The sequence below is a fragment of the Juglans regia genome, chromosome 10, assembly GCF_001411555.2.
Source record: "Juglans regia cultivar Chandler chromosome 10, Walnut 2.0, whole genome shotgun sequence".
Taxonomy (NCBI): domain Eukaryota; kingdom Viridiplantae; phylum Streptophyta; class Magnoliopsida; order Fagales; family Juglandaceae; genus Juglans; species Juglans regia.
In genome coordinates, this window is record NC_049910.1 from 1,346,527 (window position 1) to 1,370,803 (window position 24,277).

The window sequence follows — 24,277 nt, forward strand, 5'->3', positions numbered from 1 at the left end:
TGTTTTTATACCTAAGCAGTTGGTTCAGAATCCACTTATTTTATATATCTCATAAGTTGGTTTAGAATCCACGGAACACGTGAATACTTATACATATATATATATATATATGTACACTAGTAGTAGGTAACGTCCAAGGGACGTTTGCTTAATTTAGTTAATTAAGTTATTTAATTTAACATATATATTAGGAACGTTTGCCTAATATATCATAATAATTTAACATATTTAAATTATGATCAAACTCTAATTATTTATATAATTTTACTTTTTTAAAAATTAGAGATGACTAATATTCACAAAATGAAAAAATAATATGATTTTTTAAATAAAATTAATTAATCAATAATTTAATAATTTAATAACTGTTGAATCAATTTTAGAGATTCAAGATGAAAGGCTAGGATTTAAACTCCAAACCCTTACTTTTTCTCTCACTTTTCCCTCTTCCCTCTCTCTGCTCCCTCCCTCCCTCCATCCAACCGCACGCCTCCCTCTCTCTCAATCTCTCTTCTCCTTGGCTGCTCCCAGCACCGCCGGCCGCTGTTATCGCGCCATCACAAAGCCTAGTCATTGACGGCCCCAAACCCTAACTTTTTCTCTCACTTTTCCCTCTTCCCTCTCTCTCCTCCCTCCCTCCAGTCGCACGCTCCTCTCTCTCTCGATCTCTCTTCTTCTCGGCTCCTCTTAGTGCCGCCGGCCGCCGTTACCGCGCCACCACCAAGCCCAGTCAACGACAACCTTCCCTACGCCGATCTCCTCCCCACATACATCTCTCTCTCTCTCTCTCCCCCCGCAACAAGCCGAAGCCCGTAGCCCTCTCCCTCTCTGTTTTTTATTGTTGTCATTTTTGTACATCTTGTGTGATGATTTTGTGATTTGTGTGATGATTTTGTGGCTATTTTGTGGCTGCGATTTTGCTAGATTTTGTTGTGAGGAAGTTGAGAGCGATGTAAGGAGTTTTTCTTTTCTTTTTTCTTTTTTTTGTCATTTTTGTACATCTTGTGTGGTGATTTTGTGGCATTTTTTTTGGTGATTTTGTGGCTATGATTTTGTTGGAATTTGTTGGATTTTGCTGTGAAGAAGTAGAGGGACGTAAGGAGAACATTTTGCTGGAATTTTTCTTAGTCCTTTTTGTCATTGGTGTTTTCTTGAATTTTTCTTCTAAAAACTGATTCAAAGTGCGCGTACATTCATTTTACTAATTGACCGATCTTTGTTGTCATTTTTATAAATCCTGTGTGGTGTTTTTGTGACTTTTTTTTTTTGTGATTTTATGGTTGTGACGAGGGACGTAAGGAGAAGATTTTGCTAAAATTTATTATATTTTGTTATGAAAAAGCAAAGAGACGTAAGGAGAAGTATAAAACGTAAAATAAAGTTTACTGTTTATACTGTTCATTAGCAATAGGCGCTTTTAAGTATAAAAAGATATAAATGTGTGTGTATAGGATTTTGGATGGGTTGCCTAAAATCAAACCAAAATTGACTTGGTGAACATGGATGGACATTGATTGACTTGGAAAATGTCGGGATGTCCCAAACAAGAATGCTGCATTGGAATTTATATTTGATCCGCTGGAGCTGGAGGCCACCTTTTGGGCCTGAAGTCCAGTTCCCATGGCCTCTTACATATTGATACTGAGTCTCAGATAGATAGATCATCGATTCATCAGTACCATGGTGTCAAGAAAATTATAATACCTCAAAAATATAATATATGTTGTGTTTAGTATAAAGCCATTTATTTGATCAATCTAATTTGCACTTTGATTGTTTTGCAATTCCAACTCCGAAATTTGTTTAAAAATATCATGACCCAGCTCTTATATGTACCTTTTTTTCCAAATGTAATCATGGAGTTTAAATATCAGAGCACTCCTAATAAATTTTTCATCATATTCTTTAAAATATATAATCAAAACTCTCTTTTTTTTTACATAATGACTCTTATAATATATCATACATAAACTTATCTATTTTTTCTTCATATCATTTAAATATTATATTTTTTAATTTTTTTTATTCATTTCAAATATGTTCTCTAAACTATCAATAATATCCTCGTATCTTTTAATACTTGTAATATATCTCCATATACAATATCATATAATTATGTTTTATTTTAAATTAATCTAAATTTATAAATTAAACCAAAATATAAATTAATTCAAAAAATAAAAAAAAGAGATTATATAATGAAATTAATCCAAATTAGAGGGTAATTTATTTTCGAGCATATGAGAGTATATATATTTAATATTTTTGTATAATCTATTATATATATTTGATATTAAAATTAACGTTACAGAGGAGAGTATAGGAGATACACAAGAAAATGAGGTACAAAGTGTGTGGAAAACGTTGGGTGGAAGACGAGCAAATGAGAGAGAAATGAGTAAAAAATTATTTACAATTGTGAATAGTTACCGCTAGATGTAGCGGTAACGCTAACCAACTAGAAATTACAGATGAAATAGATCATCCGTTAGATGTTATTTTTAGATTATTTTCTTCAAATTATACAAAAATAGGAGTTTCACATAACCTGTTGGGAGTGCTCTGTAAGTACACCTCATCATCCCCACCATATTAACCAATTAGAATTGAGAAAAAAGGACCAATATATCATACATTATTAGCTCTTTTCTTTCTCGTGAAAAAAGTGAAAATTTCGATTTAGAATAAGTTATTATTATGCAATAGAAGTTATTTATTGCCTTGTTTCTTGAAGGTGAAGAAGTTCAGAATTAGGTGGCTCTGAACCACAAAACTCTTCCGTCCCTTAATATCGTACAAAGTGTATGAATGAATTTCAGGTTTGTGATTCCCATAATTTCTTGATTGTTCTAAAGGCATACTCCATAAAACTTATAAGTTTTGGTTCATACTTTACCCAAAAATAACTTCATTCAACCATTCACAAAGTCCTACAAACAAAAATGCAGCTATAGAAATTAAATTTGTTTGCCATAAAAGAATTGAGATGATGAGTATACTTCTATAGAAACCAATAGAAGCTGCTCATTGCACAATGAACTGCGGGCATCAATTGAAAGGTCATTTTTCAATTTTCACCCTCTTTCTCGAGTGCTCTCCAATTACAAATAAATGACTTAAAGAGATGTTTGGATTCAGAGATGAGTTGAGATAGATTGAGATAGTTTGTGAATAGTAAAATAAAGTTAAATTATTTATTATATTTTGTATAAAAATTTAGAAAAATTATTTTAGAATTTGAAAAAGTTGAATTGTTTATTATATTTTGTGTGAGAATTTAAAAAAATTGTAATAATAAAATAATATGAGTTGAGATGAATTTTAAATCCAAACATCTCCTTAATATTTTTATCCAATCACAAAATATTAGAATTTATATAAATATTATTATAAAAATATGACATTCTTTGGTATTATGAATGAATCGGTAATTTAAAACTATTAAACAATTATTTTATTATCTGCGACGCAAGATTAGTGGTCATGGATACTTTCCCCCCTTCCCCCAAAAAAAAAAAAAAAAAAAACGAGGATACTTTCCCACCACCCACCGCAGCTATTGTGTAGGTTGGCCCCGTTTTCACACCTCTAAACAGTCCTAGCTGAAATTTCCCACAACCAATAAATACACACCGACCTGAATTTTCAACCTCCTTTAACTCTAAAAAGGAATATGTATATTAAGACGTAAACTTTCAATTAAACCCAGTTCTCTCTCTCCAACGGATGATTCTTCTGTATTATATCACATAACGGTCCTCAGAAATGCAAGGGCTCTAAGCAACCAAAAGATTTCTTCAATCCCAGTAGCTGACATGTACTTTTCTCCCCCTCATTTCGCTGTCAATTCCGTCCGGTTCTCTGTAATTAGGTCAAACTTCAACTTCCTTTCTAGTCGGATATCCATGCAAAACTGAAATCTCAGGTTGAATTAGTGCTATTTTACGGGTAACGGGTCCTTTTTTTTGCGTGGAAATTTCAAAGCAGGAATCAGAGTTTCCATGACTTCCTCTGTTTTCTTCTGCGTTTTGCTTCAAAATGAATACAGAGATTGATGGTTTTATTTCATGGGTAGCCTTATGGAGTTTGTACCCAAAACCCACTTTTATTTGTACGATATGGATTCTGTAAAAGGGGTTTTCTATCCAAAGATAGTTCTCTTTGCTGGCTTTCTCTTGGCCTCTGTTTCCAGCCTTTGCTGTACTCTCTTCGGTTTCCTGAACAGAGTCTTCCACAGGTATTTTAAAAACTTCTTTTGACTTCCAACATATACTTATAATTCTTAATATTCAACGAATGATTCTGTTTTCCTTTATTTACAGAGACAAAAGAACTGAAGGAATATGTTCTCAAAAAAGCAATCAATCTAATTCCAAATGTAATGAGCCAAAAGAGGAGTCTGAGGTAGCATATTCCGGGATTTTTATACATGGGGGTGCAGGGTATGAAACTTTTGCATCGGAATATCCGGATTACTCAAGCACTGGTTTCCAGGAAAGCAACCAAATTTATTCGAATCATAAGGAACCAGAAGCGGAGGCCAAACTAGCGTATTCTGAAATTTTTGCTAGCAGGCACGCTGGGTACGATGGTTTGGATGCAATAGAGTCGGAAACCCCAAAGTGTGAGTTCAAATTCCGGTTTCCGACTTATGAAGAAATCGGTAGATTGGATAAAGGGAATAGTGAGTCCCTTGGTTTAGATAGTACCGCTCCCCCTACAAACACCAATAAATATAAGTTCTTGTCCGGGAAGTGTTTTAGCCACTTCTTAGAGGAACCCAAAGCTGTAAGCTTTACAGTCAAAGAGTTCTATGCCGTTTCAACTAATCATTCGATTGAAAGTAGCGCGAGTTCCGAAAACGATTCTATGCAGCAAAATTCATTAGAAGAAATTGTTCATGAAAAAGTTTCTGAGACCCCCGTGGTGTCTGAGAAGCTAGAGGGTTCGACGTCTGCTGATAATTCTCATTCTAGGAGAGAACAATTGGAGGAGTCGAGGAATGATTTTTGGGTCGAAGATAAGCTTCTTTCAGAAAAGGAAGACATTGCTTCAGATTCTGACTTGGACTCTGTTGATTCAAGTTTAGCTACGAGTCAATTAGTTGCTTTGACCAGCCATTTATTTTTGTCAGAGAAAGATTTCGAAGATACGCACGAAGGAGGGGATGCAGGTTTAACTGAGGAAGACTTGGACTTGGAGGACACGGACTCGCAGAACTTGAATACTGGCTATGGTCCAGAAGACTTTGAAGGTGAAGATAATGATATCCTGGAAGAGCTGCGAAAGCTAGAAGAGTCTGATATGCAGAATTCAGTTAATAGCGAAAGTAGTTCCAAGGATGAAGATTTTGGTGGCAAAGAAGGAAAACAAATGGGAGAAAAACCTAATTTAAACAGTTCATCGGAGTGGGATTCTGAGGATCCAAATGGATTAGAAACCTTGTGGGAACATCAAGATTTGATAGAGCAGCTGAGGATGGAGCTGAAAAAAGTCAGAGCAACAGGCCTGCCCACCATTCTCGAGGATTCCGAGTGTCCAAAGATAATCGAGGATTTAAGACCTTGGAAGATTGACGAGAAGTTCCAGCATGGAGATCGAATGGGTGAGCTTTACAAGTTCTACAAGAGTTACAGAGAACGAATGCGGAAATTCGATATCTTGAATTACCAGAAGATGTATGCGATAGGTCAGTCACCTTTTCCCATTACAGCATTTCTTGTAATTTTTAACTTTTGATCTTCTTGATGAACTTCCACATTTTTTTGTTAATCATGAACATAAACTTTTCATAAAAGATTTGTAGGTAAAGCCTATCCATAATAAAGTAGTAATTAATTGACATGATTCACACAACCATCCTCTGTCAATTTATTAAGTTGCTGACAAGGACCCACTAAATCTGGTTAGATGGGCATGGGGGAATGATGAATTTTCTCAGATCCCAACCAAGTATTAGAGAGATTTATGTCACTTACTACATTAATATTCTTTTATGGGGAGTTTTCTGTTTTTTTATTTTTTATTTTTTTTTCCTATCTTTTTCTTTGAAATTGAAAGAAATGTGCGTGCGTGTATATGAATAATTCAAGGAATTCCTCCTGGCAGTTGAATTTTCTGTACTTTTGAAATTAGTGCCATACGAGGAGCAGCCCCTTTCTCTTTAAGCAGTTTATATATTCTATTTGAAAACATTCTAAACGTGTTGCATATAGAACTACCGCATTTTTCTTTATGCTTGAATCCAAAAACAATGGTTTGTTAAAGGTTCGCACATCCACGGTCTCCGGTAAGATCTAGCCAGCTGAACTTTCAACTTAGGCCTTAGCACCACCATTTCATTTAATGGACGATCTTATTTTGGAATGAATGAAACTACCTAATTCTATTTTTTCGCTTGCCCCATATATAATACATCTAACACTGACTGTAATGCTCCACCAACCCTTCTTCTGAGTTGATTTCTTTTGTGAATAAACTAGTCTTAAAATGCCGGAGAAGCTGGGTAAGCTATGTTTATATTATAACCACTTGATCAAAGTGAGTACTTTTGGGTTATGCTCAATGTATTGTTGCCCTATTATCAGAATATTATTTTAGTTCCTATGTGAGGGATCCACATATCATGTGTCTCATCACTCATGATGTTTTGGTAGGTTTTCTGGCGTCAAAGGACCCACTTCAATCGTTTCCAAGCCGCAAATCCTCAGCTCCAGCAATCACATCCATTCTTTCACAAAACCTTTGGCTTCGCAAACGCAAAAAGTCAGAATCTGATCCAATGATGAAGTTCATTAGAGACTTGCATAGTGATTTGGAAGTTGTTTATATTGGGCAGTTGTGCCTTTCTTGGGAAATTCTTCACTGGCAATATGAGAAGGCCTTAGAATTATGGGAGTCTGACCCGTATGGACTACATCCGTACAACGAAGTTGCAGGTGAATTTCAACAGTTTCAAGTGCTTTTGCAAAGATTGATAGAAAATGAACATTTTCAAGGGCCAAGGGTTGAGAATTATGTCAAGAATCGATGTCTTATGCGTAATCTTCTTCAAGTACCAGTGATAAGAGGTGAGAACGCTTGAAACAATGAGATTTTTTTACAAGTTTTGTTTATTGTGAGATATTGAAGTACAAATTGGTAGTTGGTTGCCCCTCATCTTTGATTGTTGGTCCCATTTGATCTTGATGGGGGCCATAAGCACCCTTTTAACTGCTTATATCTTGACTTAGTGGAGCCAGAAAAATTAAACCGGCCTAAACTTACAGGGGACAGAAAGAAAGAAAGAAGAGGGAGAGATGATGGTGCAATTACAATTGACATTGTTATAGAGATATTGGAAGAATCGATGAGAATCATTTGGAAATTCATCCGAGCTGATAAAGATGCAAGCAGTCGAAGGGACACTCAGGTTGAGCTCCAAGACCCTGCAGATTCAGTGCTTTTGAAGGAAGTTCGAACAGATCTTCAAAAGGTTTAGCTTCTTCACCCATCTTCTACTTGTTTATTTTGTCAAACCGCAAATGCTCATTCTCTTTTCTAATTTTTTTTTTTTTTTTATAAATTGGGAATTCAGAAAGAGAAGAAGCTCAGGGACATGTTGAAGAGTGGAAGCTGCATATTAAAGAAGTTCCAAAAGCATCAAGAAGACGGCATAGATCACCATTTCTTCTTCTCTCAGGTTGACATGAAACTTGTGTCGAGGGTCTTGAACATGTCTAGGCTAACAACAGACCAACTAGGTTGGTGTCGCTGTAAATTAAGTCAGATTAGTTTTGTGAACCGAAAGATGAGCATAGAACCAACCTTCTTGCTCTTTCCATGTTGAAAGTATTAGCTTTGTCGGGCACTTACATGTACATAATTAGAGATCATCTCCAATAACAATTTTGGCAAAGTTCTTGCCATCTTTCACTTCAAGATCAGGAGCTCTGATTTATTTATCCAATTGCTATTGCTTCCGTTATAAATTCTGCAAAAAGAGCAATCCATGGTAGAACAAAGATGTGTGTTCAGAGGGGAAAAAGTTCAGCCCTGCTGCGTGAAACAAGCTGAGGCCCCCACTATGACCTACCAATTTCGCGTCTGTTGTCCGTCATTTCTCAGGGTTTAATCACAGCATAATCATGAAGGTGATGAAGAAGAATTTAGGGACATGAAGAACTCAACTCCTGATTTTGAGTTAAAAGTATTTCTGAACTGCTTTCCCAATTTTTCAATATAGATTGGTCTTTTTTATATTTGAGAAATTCTTCTTATCAGTTATTATTTATTATTTTATCTTATAAAAAATACTTTCACATTCTATAAAAAACATAAGATGCGGGTAAAAGGAATATGAATAAAAAAAATAATGAGAAATTGAGATAGCAAAGATTTTCTTGGATTTTATAAAATTTTTTACCTGAAAATATACTAAGAAGGTATTAAATTTTCCATTACCCTTACCCAGCGGCAGCACAATCGATGTTGAGTGATTCATGCGTAAAAATAATATTTTTTGTTAAGATAAAATAAAAATGTTTGGGTGAAAGAAAAACTATAAAAATCTGAAAATAAGGGCGTGTTTGGTCCATTTTACAAATTTGGAAACTTTTTCCGCTCCACTTAACATTTCACATGATCCCAGCCGTATAGCCCAAACTCAACAGAACCGTCAGATCTAGGGCTTCGTAGTTCCCAAACCCTATTTATACGCTTCCTTCATCATATTTATCCCTTTTGGCCTTTCGTTGCACAGACCAGGTACACATAGCCGCAGCGTCTCGCACAGACAGTGCCTGAAAATGGTGCAGCGGCTCACGTATCGCAAGCGCCACAGCTACGCTACTAAGTCCAACCAGCACCGGGTCGTCAAGACCCCCGGTAAAACCATTTCACTCTGCCCCGAATTGTTTCCCTTAAGATCTACCTGTGTTTTTTTTTCCCCTTTTAGAATTGAAATTTTTAATCTTTTGATATGGGTTTTCGGTTTTTCGTCGGTTTAAGGTGGGAAGTTGGTGTATCAGAGCACCAAGAAGAGGGCAAGTGGCCCCAAGTGCCCTGTCACTGGAAAGAGAATCCAAGGGGTATGTAACGTTTGTGGTTGATATAGCTTCTATTTGTTTAATTGAGCTTGCTGAACTCATCTTGATTCTTGGAGTCTCGAGTCTATGCATAATGTGGCAATTTGTGAAAGCACATTTGGCAAATGTCTTTTCGATGTCGTAAATACGCACATCTTGCTGTTTGTGAATATTTGCAATTACGGTGCTGTTTTGCCGAGGGGAGGGGAGTTGTGATTACTTTTAGATGGTTAGATATGCGGCTGGGTGTTCTGAATCTCTGATATTAGTTGTAGCTACTGCTTAGTTAAAAAATGGGTTTGGCTTGGATATATTTACAATTCTCTGATGTATGTGATAATCCGTGAATGCATTGTTATGAACGTGCTCATTGTTCCTCCATTTTCTTTTGTCTAATTTTTTGAAACTAATCTCTTACATTATGTTTGTGAAAAGTTTGTCTATGTCAGTGATAGTGAAGGATGCAAATTTATTAGTTATTGTGGGGATCTGGATTGTTATAGTGCTATGCAAACATCATAAACCATGATACACTATACAAGTTTATATGTGATTAATGAAAAAGTCAAATATTTCTTTTTAGAGCTTTACTTAACCAGTGCCCCCCCCCCCTCTCTCTCTCTCTCCTGTATATTTCTGTTAGAGAATTTTATTATGTCTTCAATCTTCAGATGATTCTGTTACATTTATCTCTGCACCTTCTGAATTTTATAATCTTCATATCCTCGGTAAAAGTTACGTTGATTGTATCTATGATTAAATTAAATCTTGTACAATTGTTCTCTCTTTCAGATTCCTCACCTGAGACCTGCTGAGTACAAGAGGTCTCGATTGTCAAGGAACCGAAGGACTGTGAATCGGGCCTATGGTGGTGTACTTTCTGGAGGTGCTGTTAGGGAGAGGTATTTTACCTTGAACTGGCACTTAAAGGTTCTTTTTCTTCTTGAAAGTGATTAGAGCATGTGATTAGAGAATTTATTTGCTTTTGTAGGATAATTCGAGCCTTCTTGGTGGAAGAGCAGAAGATTGTGAAGAAGGTGTTGAAAATCCAGAAGACAAAGGAAAAACAAGCATCTAAGAGCTGAAACAAGTGGGAAATAAATAAAAAAGAAATTTGAGTGAATGAAATATGCTTCAGAGTCGAGAGAAATTTTGAATTAGGTTCGTGTTGATTAAGTGTTGAATGGTTTTTAGTCTTTGTTTGATACTTGACTTCGTTGTTACTTCTTTCTTCAATCTGATGACAAATCATTTATGTGGTACTGTTTTATGAGAACTTGCTCTTTAATGACATGGCCTTATGGTTTATTTGTCTACTTTAATTTCTGAATTTGAGATGTATTTCTATTTGTTGCCCCTCATTGTTGCAACGCATTGGAATTTATAAACTTGTTGCTCTGGATTGACGGTGTCGATCGAATATTGCCATGCTAACAGATAAGATGAAGTTGTGCTGCAGAGGGAGTTCAATATTTGGAAGAAAAAAATAAACAAGAAGGCACAAGGAAAATGTAGCGAGTAATCCATTGCCCAAAAAAATGCGAGAAAGGAGCCATTGAGATCTCTTATTTGTACTTAAAATGTAAATTGGAGAGCCAGTTCAATATTTGAAAGAAGTCATAAGAAATCCCATAGCACTCGATGGACTGTTTCTGGAACAGCTGTGTTTGGTCAGTGAGATTATCTAGATCACCTCAACCCTCAACATTCAAACGGAGCTTAGTGGCGTACCTACTGGAATGGGAGCTCTTCATTGCCAATTTGTGTTAGATTTATGGTTAATAACTTTACCCAACAGAAAACGAGGACTGTAGGGAGATTGATGTGAAGAAATGATTTGACTAATATAAAACTCCTATCAAATTGACTTCCTAGGTACAAACGGTTTGAGACACCAAGCTGTGTGTTTATGTTGACATGATTTTTTTTATTAAAAAAAAAATAAAAGAAGAAAAATTTTGAGAGAAGAAAAATATTGTTGTCTTAAGAAAATCATTTTCATATTTAATTCGTATTATTTCATTAAATGAATGCTTTATATGTAAGTATCAATGGGCAGTTTAGTGTCGAACTTGTTGGCAATTTTTTTATTGAAAAGAAAAATAAAAAAAGAAAAATTTTGAGAAACTCATTTCTAACTTCAATTCTGTTTCATTAACGAATGGGCTTTACATGTCAGCCGAGAACCGGCTTGGAAGAAGATTTTTCGAAAAGGGGAGGGACATAAATCTAAAGAAAGAATCGAGTCCCTAAAGAAAAGATTGTCAAGAATGGGATTCGAACCCATGCCCTTTCGGACCAGTACCTGAAACTGGCGCCTTAGACCAACTCGGCCATCTTGACTTTGTTATTGAGATCGGCAATTTTAACCATTATCAAAAAAGGAGTTTCTATTAAAAGTCTAAGGTAGTGTCGAAGAAAAACATGAACTGAATACTACAAAATCTATTACAAGTCTTCCAAATAACATCTTCTGGACAATGAGTTAATTTGAGATAAAACGAGAGCTCAAATTTGAATAAAATATTATTAAAATATAATCTTTTAATATTATATTTGTTTTAGGATTTAAAAAAATTGAATTATTTATTATATTTGATTTGAAAACTTGAGAAAGTTATAATGATTAGATAAGATGAGATAATTTTTTAATCCAAACATGTCCTAAATGCTCAATTGTAAGTCTTGAAATTCAAACAAACTTAAAAGATGGTCATAGAACCTGATGACTAGAGAACAGAGCTTCCTATGATCCACTGTCACTTTATTTGCTCCTAACTCTTTGTTATAATCTTGAAGGTTAAAAGTTTAACCAAATTAGTATCTAACAAGTCTAGAACTTTTAGAGTAATGATTGGGTCTTTAACATTTGGTATTGGAGTATGGACCACGTCATGAGTTCAAGTCACAAATAAGGCAACTTATAAGTTAGATTAAAATGCCTTGATACTATATATGAGCATAATGTTAAATTATTGATTACAGATAGATGAGTGAAGTCGTTAAAATGGAGAAGACTACCATCGGGTTAGTGTCGATAGAGTGGACTGCCGTGGATGCAAATTTGAAAGCATGATGGAATGTTATGATCTTGAGGGTTAAATGTTTAATCCAATTAATCTCCAACAGTCTTGAGACTTTTGGATCTAATGGTTGGATCTTAACACTCTTACGATTTTGGATTTGATACCGACTTTTAGACTGATGACTATAAGGTGTATATAATTATGCACTTCTATTATCTAGACTGCCCAGTCAAGTTATTCAACCTCAATGCATCCCTTAACCCAGCTTCTCGAAGGACGCATTTTCCTTCATTTTTGGCTGGCTCGAGATCGGTGGCGATTCCGTGTTTGAACATTTCCTTAGCCGTTTTTAAATTGATTAACTTCTCTTTGTACCCGTGTTTTCAAAACTCTGATTATTCCTTTTGATGGTTGTACACGTCTTGGTGATTTTACATGCAACATGCTATATGGTTGTACACGTCTTGGTGATCAAACTCTTGCGTATGACTAATGAAAAAGAAGAAAAAGAAAGAAAATGATCAAAAGAAACAACACAACTTAAAATGTATAAATGGAATATATGGAACTGTACAATCACATGGTAAACAGAATTAATGGCAACATAATTCTCCCTAGCTATAATATGGTCTCCAAAGTTTTATTTTGTTTTTTCCCGAGTATATATCATTCATTTGTGGAATGGTTAGTGGACATCTCAAGACTAGGACAAGGTGGCGAATCCCATGGCAGATTAGGCTTCCAATCATCATTTGAAGGCAAACTGAAGGGAAATCCAATTGATTGGACCGTTCCCCACTGGTTATTGTGGGCTGCATCTGGGTTCTTCCTGAGGCCTGCCTCATGATCTTCTCCTGCGCCCATGTTGCCTTGCATCTCCTGATGTAAACCGAGTGAGAAGCCACTGAACTGCTGTTCTGGCCCTTCAAAGTATAAAGTCCCAGTGGCATCAGTCACATCACCTAAGGGAGAATTCAAAAGCATGGAAGTTGAATCAACTGTACATTTGGTGGGTCCTGACACATCGAGTGGTGAGAACGGGAAGCCATTGGGAAGTTCTCCATTAGAAACATGGAATAGAGGAGGCCTAGTGACCGTATGATTAATGGGCTTATACGAAAGAATGTCAAAAGTAGAGAAACAGGCAGCAGAGGTTTGCTGCAAGTCATTGTTAGTGCAAAACTGCATGGCCGGCCCAGTTTCAGTCGTGCAATTAGAGATGTTCTCTGATCTGAACTGACTGTAGTGTGTACCCTGAGCGAGCATATCAGTTGCCAAAGTTTCTGGTAGTGAAGATACCCAAGAATGAGAAAGAGCCCTTTGAGCCATGGAGTTCGTTTTCTTAAATATCCTGCAGATTGCCCATGAGTCCTGTTTCTCCAATGAGAAAACAAGGACTTTAGTGTACAATATGTAAAACTCAGTGAAGAAATAGTTGGAAATGGAGAATTACGTAGCACTTACATTTGCAGTTATGTTTTTATCTAAGAACTTGGGTGGTGCTGATTCTGAGAGAGAAGGTAGCCGAAATTCATGCATCATCCAATCGGTTTTGATCCCCTTGGCTGCTCTGCCCCTGTAGAAGACGAGTGACTTCTTCAAACCGATGCATTTGGTGCCCTCAGAGGAGTAAATAGGCCGGTCAGTTCCGGTGGCCTTCCAGAACCCTGCTCCAGTAACTCGATTTGGCCGTGCACTGTTCCTGTATTTACGGTCCCTTGGACAGTAGAAATACCACTCTTTCTCCCCGGTAGCCGCCAGCTCTTTTGAAGGAAACATAAAATTAGACATGATGAGTTACTCGTGAAATTTACTAATCATCAGAAGTACTAGCCACTATGTTCAGAAAGAATCAAGGCTTCTGAAAGTTTATCCTCAAAAGGTTTCAGGAAGAAGGACAACATCGCAGAACTCAAAATATGGGACTGATTTACCCTTCATAGCTACAGAAACAGCTTAACTGCAACAGCAAAATATAATATTCTAGGAAAAGAAAATGATGGAAATTTGCCATGTACTCATGTCGCTAGGCATCTAAAACAAGAGATGAAACCAATGAACAGAGGAAAAACTTCCTCCATGCTTGCAACCTAAGTTACCTAACCCAACCAACATAAACAAGTCAGACAAAGATATCATGGAGCGGGGATGAACTATATATCTTACTTGGTAGATCCCACGGATCGTACTTGTAGATATCTACTTGCTTAATTAGCTCAATTGGAAGAGGTCGCCGCTGAATCTTTGTCTTGAGATAGAATCCAACAAGTTCCTCGTCTGTGGGATGAAAACGAAAACCCGGCAACATCACATCATCAACCTTATCGACAATATCGTTCGTCTCATCCATTTCCTCTCCTTCAACAAAATTCAAAAATCTTGACGGAGTTTAAAACGCGAAATATGCACTAGATTCTGATTGAACCAAACATTGAAATTGGTCTTTATCGCTTCTGCTGAAATGCAAACCAAAAGCAGGCTTTGTACTATTAATGCAAACAGTGTAACAGCTCGAGTTTTGAGGCAGTACTAAATAATGAGCACAAAGGAGAACTAAAGTTCACTTAGTTCAAAGCCATTTATGCTTCCTGAAAAGGGGTCTGCTTCCGAAGCTTTGGCCGCCCTTTCAGGGTGACTAATGCAAAGTGTATTTTCCCACGAAAAATCTCAATGATTTACCGAGAAGAAGCTGAAGCTGAAGCTAATTGGATCCTTTAAGCAACAGCCAGAAAGGAACCCAAGTTAAGCAAATGGACTTGTTAATCGAAGTTCTCACTTGAACTCCATATATGGGGAGTGGCAAAGGGTGTGGTTTTAAATCCAAATTAAGGATCTCGAGGACTATTAAATCAGCAGCTTTCATGAATATTAAAAACCAAAATTGTTTTCAGACTTCCTTCTTCATCTTCAATTATCACAGAAACGTGTCCATTAATCTTCAGGAAAATCGAAGACGACAAGGCAGATTTCCTATGAAATATACTAATAACTTTTATTTTTTCCCTTCAAAATTTTTTCCTTCTTTTATTGATTTTTGTAAACAATAGGATGGATCAATTTCCAATATAAAAAAGCTAAAAGGTATACTCACTCTTGAGATTCTAGCAAAATCCATTTGAGGAAATTATAAAAAATTTAATGTCATGGATCCTAAAAAATGCCATTTCTATTCCAATGTTCTCTCCTCTGAGCTTCTATTCCCTTTCATTGCCTCTGCCACATTATGAACACGTGACATGTCAGATTGGATGTTTTGGGTCGGATCATTGAAGATTCCTGGAATGAGTGTATTAGGCTGTGTTTGATTGACAAGCCTTTCCCAACCTAATTATTCATGGGATACGCTATTTTTTTAATTTTTTATAAAACAATTATACACGTCTCCATCTATTTTATATATTTAAACACAAATTTTAATAAATTTATATTCAAACACATCTTAATGAGACTCACAAAATATTATTATTCACAGATTAACTCAAGGCTAGTGTTCTTTTATAATTATTTTTTAAAAAAACGTAAATGCATCTTGAATTTATATTCCGAGGTATACTGGATGTAATGGTAAGGTTAGGCAAACAGTACTGCTCAAGGCTGAAATTAGACATGCAGATAACCAAACAGTAAGAAAACAGCAGATCAGCTACTCATCATGTGTTAGGTTTGACTAATGATCTTGCCATATGATATCATAATTTTTTTCCTTCTTTTGACAAGCTTTGGATCTAAACATAATAATTCGTATTCAATTGGATAAAATTAATTGAAGAGAATGATGATTTGGATTTTAGTTTTTAGTTTAAAATATGAAAAGTCCAAAATTGTTCACAATTAATGAAATATGAGAATATTGTTATAATTGAGTAAATGCTTAAATGGTTAAAGTAAAAATGGCGAAACATAAAAATAGATAAATAAATAAATAAAAGCAAATTAAGCACAATTGGGATTGAGTACTGAGCTCAAAATTCCTAAAGAAATAGGTGAAGATCTTCGAGTCAAATGGCCAAGTACTGGGAACTCCCCATCCATGATTCCATGGTACTCCACTCCCAAAATACATTCCTCGTGTGAAGGCTTTCTTGTCTGTTCCTGAAACCTAGGGCTTGGAACCCCAAGCATGCAACTCAAGTTGAAAAATGGGTCAAACTCTTCTAGCCAAAATAAAAAGCATTGTAACCTCTTTCTTTGTGAAACATTTACTCCAAGCGGAGGGGTGGGGGTGGGGGTGGGGGTGGTGGGAACGCCATATCCCCTTATATTTAAAAGCGGCTATAAATGAATGAACATAAATGAATAGTAAACCTGTTTTACACTTTTCTTCTATCCTTTATGTCCTTCTCTACATCCTCACACTAAAATCACTACAAAATCACTTCACAAATCACTATACAAATCACAAAATTACCAAATAAGTTTCCACACAAATTACAAATAAACAGATCCCGTGAATAGAGAAGGCATAAAAGGAGCTGGGGCTTCGGCTGGAGGAAAAGAGGAAGTGAATGGGTCGTCGGCGAATGACAATGGCTGTTGCCGGTGGTGCGGTGGCGTAGGGTGTCTAATGGCGGCGCTACGGGGAGAAACTCTTGCTTGTAGAGGGGCTGCGTGCGTGGGGCTAGGGAGGAACTATAGGTGGTGGGTTATATGGAAGTGGTCCACGACATGAAAGGAACTCGGTCGTGGTGCTTGGTGGAGTTGGGGCTGAGTAGCGGTGGCATAAGGGTGGAGAACCCGTGCGTCAAGACCTATTTCGGGTTGTTTGCGTGTGGCTGAGGGAGGAGCTGCCAAGGGGTTTCAACGGTAGGGTTTGCTTGCCAGCATGAGGGGAAGTCGGTGAGGTGGTCGGTTACTCTGCAGGGTGGCGCATGGCGGCGTTGGGCTGCTTGAGGGAGGAGATCAGGTGAGAGAGAGGGAAGACGTGCGGGGAAGGAGAGAGAGGAAGAAAAGGAAAGTGAGGGGAAAAAGTTAGGTTTGGGATTTTAAATCTCAACCCTTCATCTTGAATCTCTAGATTTAATCTAACGATAGAGATTTAAATGTTGATTTAAACTAACATAAAATAGATAATTAAAATATAAATATTATATCATACACTTGAAATTAACTTTAATTTATAAAATATTAATCTTTCATTATTAAATAAATGATGAAGTTTTGTTAAACATTTTTAAAAGAATAAAACTATCTAATAAATTTGAAATTTCAACATAATTTAAATTTTATAATAAATCATGAACATGAATGAACAGTAATTTTATTCTTATGCATTATATTATTTTTAATGTTTGGAGTCACAATTTATTTTTTCCTTCAATTAGGTAGATGTGGCAAACATGCTTTACACTTTTGGCCACTGCTAGTTTTAAATAATTTACGAATGAATAGTTTCTGTAATATTTTTATGAGAAATGATATTTGCAGTTGTGAATGTGCAAGCGTCGTGCAGTCGCTTTAAAAAAAATGAATAAATATGGGACCCACATGAAAAGAAATTAATTTATTAATAGTAAACTCCATTATTTTTCAAAGTGATTGCACGGCGTTTGCGCATTCTACAACTGTATGTAGCATTACTCTATTTTCATAGATTAACATATATCTCCTTTGACTTAAAAGTGGCTATAAACGACATGAACAGTGCACAATGCTACAGTAATAAACAGTGTGACAGTATGAAATATGCTACAGTAATCAACAGTGCCGAATAATGTTACAGTAATGTGCTACAGTGATGAACAATGTTCGTGAATAGTAATAAACAATGCTAAACAGTAAAATAAATGATAGAGTTTTGTTAAATATTTTTAGAGTAATGTTATATACAGTCGTGGAATACACAAACACCGTGCAGTTGCTTTGAAAAATAGTGGGGTCCACTATTAAAAAAATAATTTATTTTCATGTGGATCCCATATTTATTCACTTTTTTTAAAACGACTGCACGACGCTTGCACACTCACGACTGCAAGTATCATTTCTCATATTTTTAAGAAAGTAAAATAATATAAATAATTAGAGTTTTTAATATAATTTAAATCTCATAATATTCTTAATTAACTAAAATTATTTAGATAAAATGATTTTTTACTATTATAATATTTTTGGAGTTTCAAAAATAGAAAATAATTACTTTAATGATGAAAAAATATGAGAGTAATATAGAAATAAAAGATTATGTATTTTTTCAGTTCTCTTTGGATCGTTGAGTATTCTGGTTGAATTCTACATAATTTATATATTTTGGTAAGAAAACTATGGTAAAAATATTCAAAATTTTTTAATTTTCATATTACTCATATTACTGTAACGTTTTGTTATCATTATAATGCTTGTTAAAATTTATTTTCATGCTCATGTGCATTAAATTATTAACTAATTAATTTTCTTTTAAAAAAACATATTATTTTTACACATCATATTATTTTTTTAGATACATCATTTTCAATTAGATAAATGGGCAAACGTGTTTTGCACGTTATTTTGCACGTTATATAACTGCTAGTTATACTATATAATCATCTAAAATTGACATGGTTTGATTGTCTTGAGAATTTGTGAGCATGTAATTGAAGTGGTGGTGCTTGGCGACTTTGGGAGGTTTAGTCGACAATCGATGCATGATGGTTGATGTAATGATTGGCCTTGTGCGGTTTTGGATTGTGAGGGATAGTTTGGAAATGCATGTGTGAATATAGCAATTGGTAGTGCATGCATGGTTGATGGGTGTGGATGGGTTATAATAATATAGGACTTTTACATGATGAAATGGATCATATATACAATATTTACTACTACTTCATTAAATACTCGAAATATACGGCCATTTCTACTGATCATCTAGTTTATATAACAATTTTCATGCAACATTAAATTCGAAGTAGTACTGTAATTAGCGATTGAGAATTGTGGGGAGAGAGAGAGAGAGAGAGAGAGAGAGGTAAGTGCCACGTGTATATGTTGTCATCTCATGATCAACTTGTTTAAAGGAATATTTTAGTTATTAATTTTGTTCATTAATCTCGCTCGGTACGAATTTGGACATTATATATATAGATCAGGTACTATATATATATATACACACTATATATATATATATATACACACCATATATATATATATATATTATCACAGTTGTTTAAAATTTATAGATTAATGGTCAACCATTAGCAACTATGTTAATAAAGTACTAGCCCCATTATTAATTATATACTGAGATTAAAAAAAAAATTATATACTGAAATTTGAAATTTTAAACTGTTATAATTAAAGAGATCAATCCGATGCCTTGATTAATTAGAATGTCTTTGGATTACTCGTGCTTTCAGTGTAGTATTTATATATATACTGAACCCCCATCTCATGATCATGAAAAAAAGGTTGAGGGAGATCTCTAAGAAATTAAGCAACATTCCTTCATTCTCACTAGGAAACTTAATTGCTTAATTGTCACATTTGTAAAGTTAAACTGAACTGAGATCAACTCAGTTCAATTTAATTTTAAATTGAGTTTAATATCTAAACACTCAACTATCAAATCACTAAACTTACCTCAACTCAAAATCTCTTTATACGTGAGACTTATAATATTTTTCAACTCAACACATTTTTACATGCAGGACCCATAATCTTTTTTAACTTTCCATAAAGATATCTAAACTCATCTTAGATGGACTCCACAAAACTCATTTCACCATTTCAACTCAGTACTACTATTTCAACCTTATCCTCTCAAATAAAAAAATAATAAAAAACATATAGCTTATATACATCGTGGTTGGCCTTTCACCCTATATATATATATATATATATATAATTCCAATATTATTTTTCCTAATTCTTTTGGAATGGGAAACTACCAATGAAAATTAAGGGTATGCTTGGGAGTGAGATGAGAATTTTGTGTTTTATTTTAGTATTTAAAATATTATGTTTTAGTATTATTATTGTGTTAGGATTTGAAAAAGTTGAATTGTTTATTATATTTTGTATGGAGATTTGAAAAATGTGTAATAATGAGATAAGATGAGATAAAAATTTTGTGTCTCATCCCACCTCCAAAGCTGTCTTTATAAACTCCAGAACCTTTCTTTTTGTTCTTTTTTGGTTGAGATATGAGGAAATGGATTCAATCCAAATGGACATGAGAAAAGGATTGGGAATTTGTATTCTACTGCCAGATTATTGGGAAATTAATTAAGTATATTAATATCAGATTGCTTGTGAAGTTTAACGTTCTATATATATAGATAAATTAATATAGTGTTTGCGAATTGGAAGCAAATTGAAGAAAAAAAGACAAGAAGGAAACAAAATTGGAGTCCACAGTAATACATTAAATTTATAAAAACCAAAGCATATTTCTTTTACTTCAATTTATTTAAATTGGGTTTTATTGATCAGTACCCCCAAATTAAATAATTTTAAAACCAAACATTGGTTTGGTGGACTAGTGTAATTAATAACTTTAAACCTGGCCTATTCATGCGTACATATGAATTAATTATATGATTCTCACCATGCAAAACTCCATGTTCACACGACCTATTAATCATACTGAGAACTTGTATTAATGTTCGATGAGATCAAATTGCATGTTGGCCGCCAGCAAACGTTAAGAATATAATATCCAGTAAATGCTTAAACGGTAGATCGATGACTTAGCCAATTTTGAAGAGAGAAAGATCGATCAAATAGAAAAAGCTTGATTTTAGCATGATATGAATAATATAATGATCATATGCAGATCTTGAATACATGATATTCACAAGCAAAGTAAGGGTAATCGATCGAGAGAATATATGTACATAGGAGCACAATTATTTTCCTTTTATACAGATCGATCAACTAGGTAGATGAAACAATAATAATAATAATATCTTGTAAAAATCATTATCTATATAATACCCTGCCATGCATATTGCCACGAACTCTTTTCCTGATCTATTAATTACTTTTGGCAGTTCTACATTTTCACTGCCTAGCCTGCTCTCAAAATCATCAGGATCGACTACTACTTGATCCCCCACATGATCATCGTTATCCATCCCACACTTTGTACAGCTGATCTGCTTTGCTTTGAAACTAAAAAAAAAAAAAAAAAAAAAAAAAAAAGCTTCTTGAATTCCATCTTAACCCAAGAAAAAACGAATAGAGTTATCAATCACACATCGTTTTCCAACACCGTACCAGATCAATCGATAATTGCATCTTTAGCAAGCTGGATATGCATACATGTATTACCCTAGGCTTAATTCTCATGCTAAATTCTCTCCCTGGACTGAAACTAAAGTCTCCACATAATTTATAACTTGTAAAGTATGTGGAATGTCCCCTTTAACGTGAAGATTCTTAATCTGTTTGCAATCGAGGTTACAAAAGACTAATTCTCCATTGTCATCTACCATAAGAAGCTGACCATTCTTCCCAAATCCCAATGTTCTATCGACTCATGAAAATGGTCCAATCTTAAACTGCTTAGTCCATGACTCCTAGACGCCGTACTCACACATCACCCATATATCAAAGCTTTTCTCCGTTCCTTCCACCAAACGAACGATCAAAGCGATGGAATCGTTCAATATAGCAATACTCTTCTCAATCTTCACATCCCAAATTAAACTGCCCATATCAAGCAACGACATCAATCAAAACATCTCCTCGCTCATGTCAAAGGCTAGGATGGATTTACACAACCGTTAATGATAAGCTCTTTGCAGGTACAGCTCAGAACAGCGACTGCCAGGCCTACCCCACGGACTCGAAGAAGCTTTCAAAACCAGTTCGATTTTTCTCCAAGAATTAGTCCTTAGGTTGTATACCTCGATTAGGAGAGGATAGAGTGGGCAGTGAACCTCCCTGATGTACACCATCCTTACCAGCTTGTAGTCATCAGCTTTGGGATCATAACCAAACCCAAGACCCTCGACATCGTAGTTCGCCCCTGGTGGATAAGATATAAGACGTGCAATAAGGACCTTAAACTCTCTCATGGCTAGATTCCAAAAGATGATGTTTCCATGAAAGTGGTTATCATAAAAACAGACTATGCCATTGATGCATGCACCCAAAATGTACAAATTTTTCAATTCCTCGTGCTTGGAAAACAGAAGATAACCCAGATTGAGAGGCAAGTCAAGCACTTCATGATCATGACTGTGATCTGGGATCAAGGAAAGCACTACATTTTTTCTAGTGATTTGGTCTTGCAGGCACTTGATGAGGAGACATGCATTCGCACCGGTTCGACGTGAACGATGGAGGTGATGAGAAACGAAAGTAGAGCTTTGGATGAGAGCGCACCAAGATTTGCTCACGCACATGAATCATTTCAGAGATTTCACCGAAAGCTTGGAGAGAATGTCCTCCACCAGATACTCAGGTATATGAATATTGGACATTTCTATTTTTATTTCGGAATCCATGATGAATCGATCTCGCATGCAAATGTGTCTTTTATGTATTTATACATACATTTATATCAAGTTATATTAGCTACATATATTAAAATGAACTTTTAAATTTTATATTGTTTTGAACTTTTGACTGAGTTTTCTTTGGAGAACTCGGCAAAATCATGCTTGGTCTTTGAGAATTTTTGTCATTGGAAAAATAATGCTTTGGCCGTCAAAGAATTTATTAATTGCTTTTAGAATTTTTGTCAAAGCGATATACGGCATAGATTTTGTCAAAAAAATTCTTAAATTAAATATTATATAATATAATAAAATGGCCCAATATAGCTCCTAATTACTAAGGCCAGATTCATCGAACCCAGCTACTCGAGCCCGAGTCTCAAATTCCAACGTGAAACCCTTTGAAATCCACCGACCTAAACGGAAAAGAAAAAGAGTTCGTCTAGGTACAGACGAATTAGCGGGCGAATCCGCGTACCAAGCTTACGTGGTTTGTTGCGGTCAGAATAATTTTTATTTAAAAAAAGAAAAAAAAAAAAAGAAAAGAAAAGGAAAACGCAATAGAAGAGAATTCGTCTCCCCTTTGTTTCCCCTCCCCGTCGAAAATGAACAGAGACACAGAACTTGTTGTGCTCCACTTGAGCCCCTGGAGTTGCTTTAGTTTTCTCCACCAACTGCTTGTAAACCTGAGAATTCATGTTTGAAATGATCTAGCTAACTCCTCTTGATTCTGTTCTTTGTAGGGTTGTACCCATATAATCGTATATGTGAGATTTGCAAAGAATATAAACCTCGTCGATCATCGGAAGAAATTTACTGGCGGTTGGAATTGAACAGCATGACCACTACCCTGTAGAGCGTAATTAAGATGAAAATATAGAAAATTGTTAGAAAAACTCAATCAGCATCTTCTTCTTCTTTTCTTTTTCCTCCTTTGGAAAAAAAGTATCTACATTAGAACATATCAGAGAAAGTACAAAAAAAGCTCACTCACTTTCTTGTATGGAGATTATAAAGCTGACTCGCTGTCTTGTATTTGGAGCCTTTTGCCGGTCCTTTAATGTCCATGCCATGGCTTCCGGCATAGTACAATTCTACTAACCGTATGAAGCTATAGGTCTACAGATTATAGAACAACAATGCTCTTTAACTCAAAAGCTATCGAATTATCTTCAGAAGAAAAAGTAATTTAAAGTTAAACAAGCAAAATAGTATGCCAACAAGAAAATAAAAGAATCAAAAAGTTGAAAAATGTACGTTATCTCTGCACCTCCCACTCACAATGGCAGTGGGAAAATTGGTCGCAACTTTTCTCACCGTCTTTCTCATCTGAGTTGTACGAAGAAAGAAGACAAAGTTTAATCACTTCTGAAAGTTGTGGGTAGACAAAATTAAGATGAATCGAGCGAGGAAGATGAGAATAACTAACCGCATCAGACATGAAAGCTCGATCCGGGTCATCTACTATCGGAGAGAGTGTGCTGTCAGTCCAGAAACGGGAATGGAGGAGAATGAGGAGAGAGAGAGGAGGAACACGGATAAGAGGAGAGGGGAGAAGAGAAGGAAGATGTGAAACTCACAGTTCAGGTCACCACCTCCAAAACGAACCGTTTTATTAAAATCCCTTCCTTTCATTTAGCCAACCCTATAATAAAATAACGGGTCGTGCTACGTACAGTCCCCCGTTGGGGCTTGCGTGCGTACGAAAGGGATGTTTATGTAATTTTTCCTGTAATTTTGGTCAAATGTCAAAAATATCCCTCACTTTATC

At 35.4% G+C, this 24,277-nt stretch overlaps 4 protein-coding genes and 1 non-coding gene across 5 annotated transcripts; 2 read left to right on the forward strand and 3 right to left on the reverse strand.

Moving 5' to 3' along the window:
- The first annotated feature begins 3,682 nt into the window (after positions 1 to 3,682).
- Positions 3,683 to 7,920, forward strand: LOC108979665. Its single transcript, XM_018950376.2, has 5 exons — positions 3,683 to 4,237; positions 4,323 to 5,689; positions 6,657 to 7,070; positions 7,269 to 7,474; positions 7,577 to 7,920. Exons 1-5 carry the CDS (start codon positions 4,068 to 4,070, stop codon positions 7,826 to 7,828), a joined length of 2,409 nt encoding a protein of 802 aa, XP_018805921.2. The 5' UTR covers positions 3,683 to 4,067; the 3' UTR covers positions 7,829 to 7,920.
- A 785-nt stretch (positions 7,921 to 8,705) lies between these two features.
- On the forward strand, positions 8,706 to 10,384 carry LOC108979666 (60S ribosomal protein L34). Its single transcript, XM_018950377.2, has 4 exons — positions 8,706 to 8,865; positions 8,989 to 9,068; positions 9,858 to 9,967; positions 10,057 to 10,384. The coding sequence occupies exons 1-4, from the start codon at positions 8,787 to 8,789 to the stop codon at positions 10,148 to 10,150; spliced, it is 363 nt and encodes a 120-aa protein (XP_018805922.2). The 5' UTR covers positions 8,706 to 8,786; the 3' UTR covers positions 10,151 to 10,384.
- A 943-nt stretch (positions 10,385 to 11,327) lies between these two features.
- Positions 11,328 to 11,408, reverse strand: TRNAL-CAG. Its single transcript has one exon. It is a non-coding gene; the product is annotated as a tRNA-Leu (tRNA).
- A 1,252-nt stretch (positions 11,409 to 12,660) lies between these two features.
- LOC108979664 (protein FEZ-like) lies at positions 12,661 to 14,497 on the reverse strand. The gene is made up of 3 exons (XM_018950375.1): positions 14,258 to 14,497; positions 13,556 to 13,854; positions 12,661 to 13,462 (listed from the first exon to the last, which is right to left on the reverse strand). The coding sequence occupies exons 1-3, from the start codon at positions 14,439 to 14,441 to the stop codon at positions 12,758 to 12,760; spliced, it is 1,188 nt and encodes a 395-aa protein (XP_018805920.1). The 5' UTR covers positions 14,442 to 14,497; the 3' UTR covers positions 12,661 to 12,757.
- Positions 14,498 to 22,855: 8,358 nt separating this feature from the next.
- LOC108979663 (probable trehalose-phosphate phosphatase E) lies at positions 22,856 to 24,118 on the reverse strand. The gene is made up of 4 exons (XM_018950374.2): positions 23,936 to 24,118; positions 23,764 to 23,835; positions 23,501 to 23,625; positions 22,856 to 23,356 (listed from the first exon to the last, which is right to left on the reverse strand). Exons 1-4 carry the CDS (start codon positions 23,945 to 23,947, stop codon positions 23,320 to 23,322), a joined length of 246 nt encoding a protein of 81 aa, XP_018805919.1. The 5' UTR covers positions 23,948 to 24,118; the 3' UTR covers positions 22,856 to 23,319.
- Between the last annotated feature and the right edge of the window lie 159 nt (positions 24,119 to 24,277).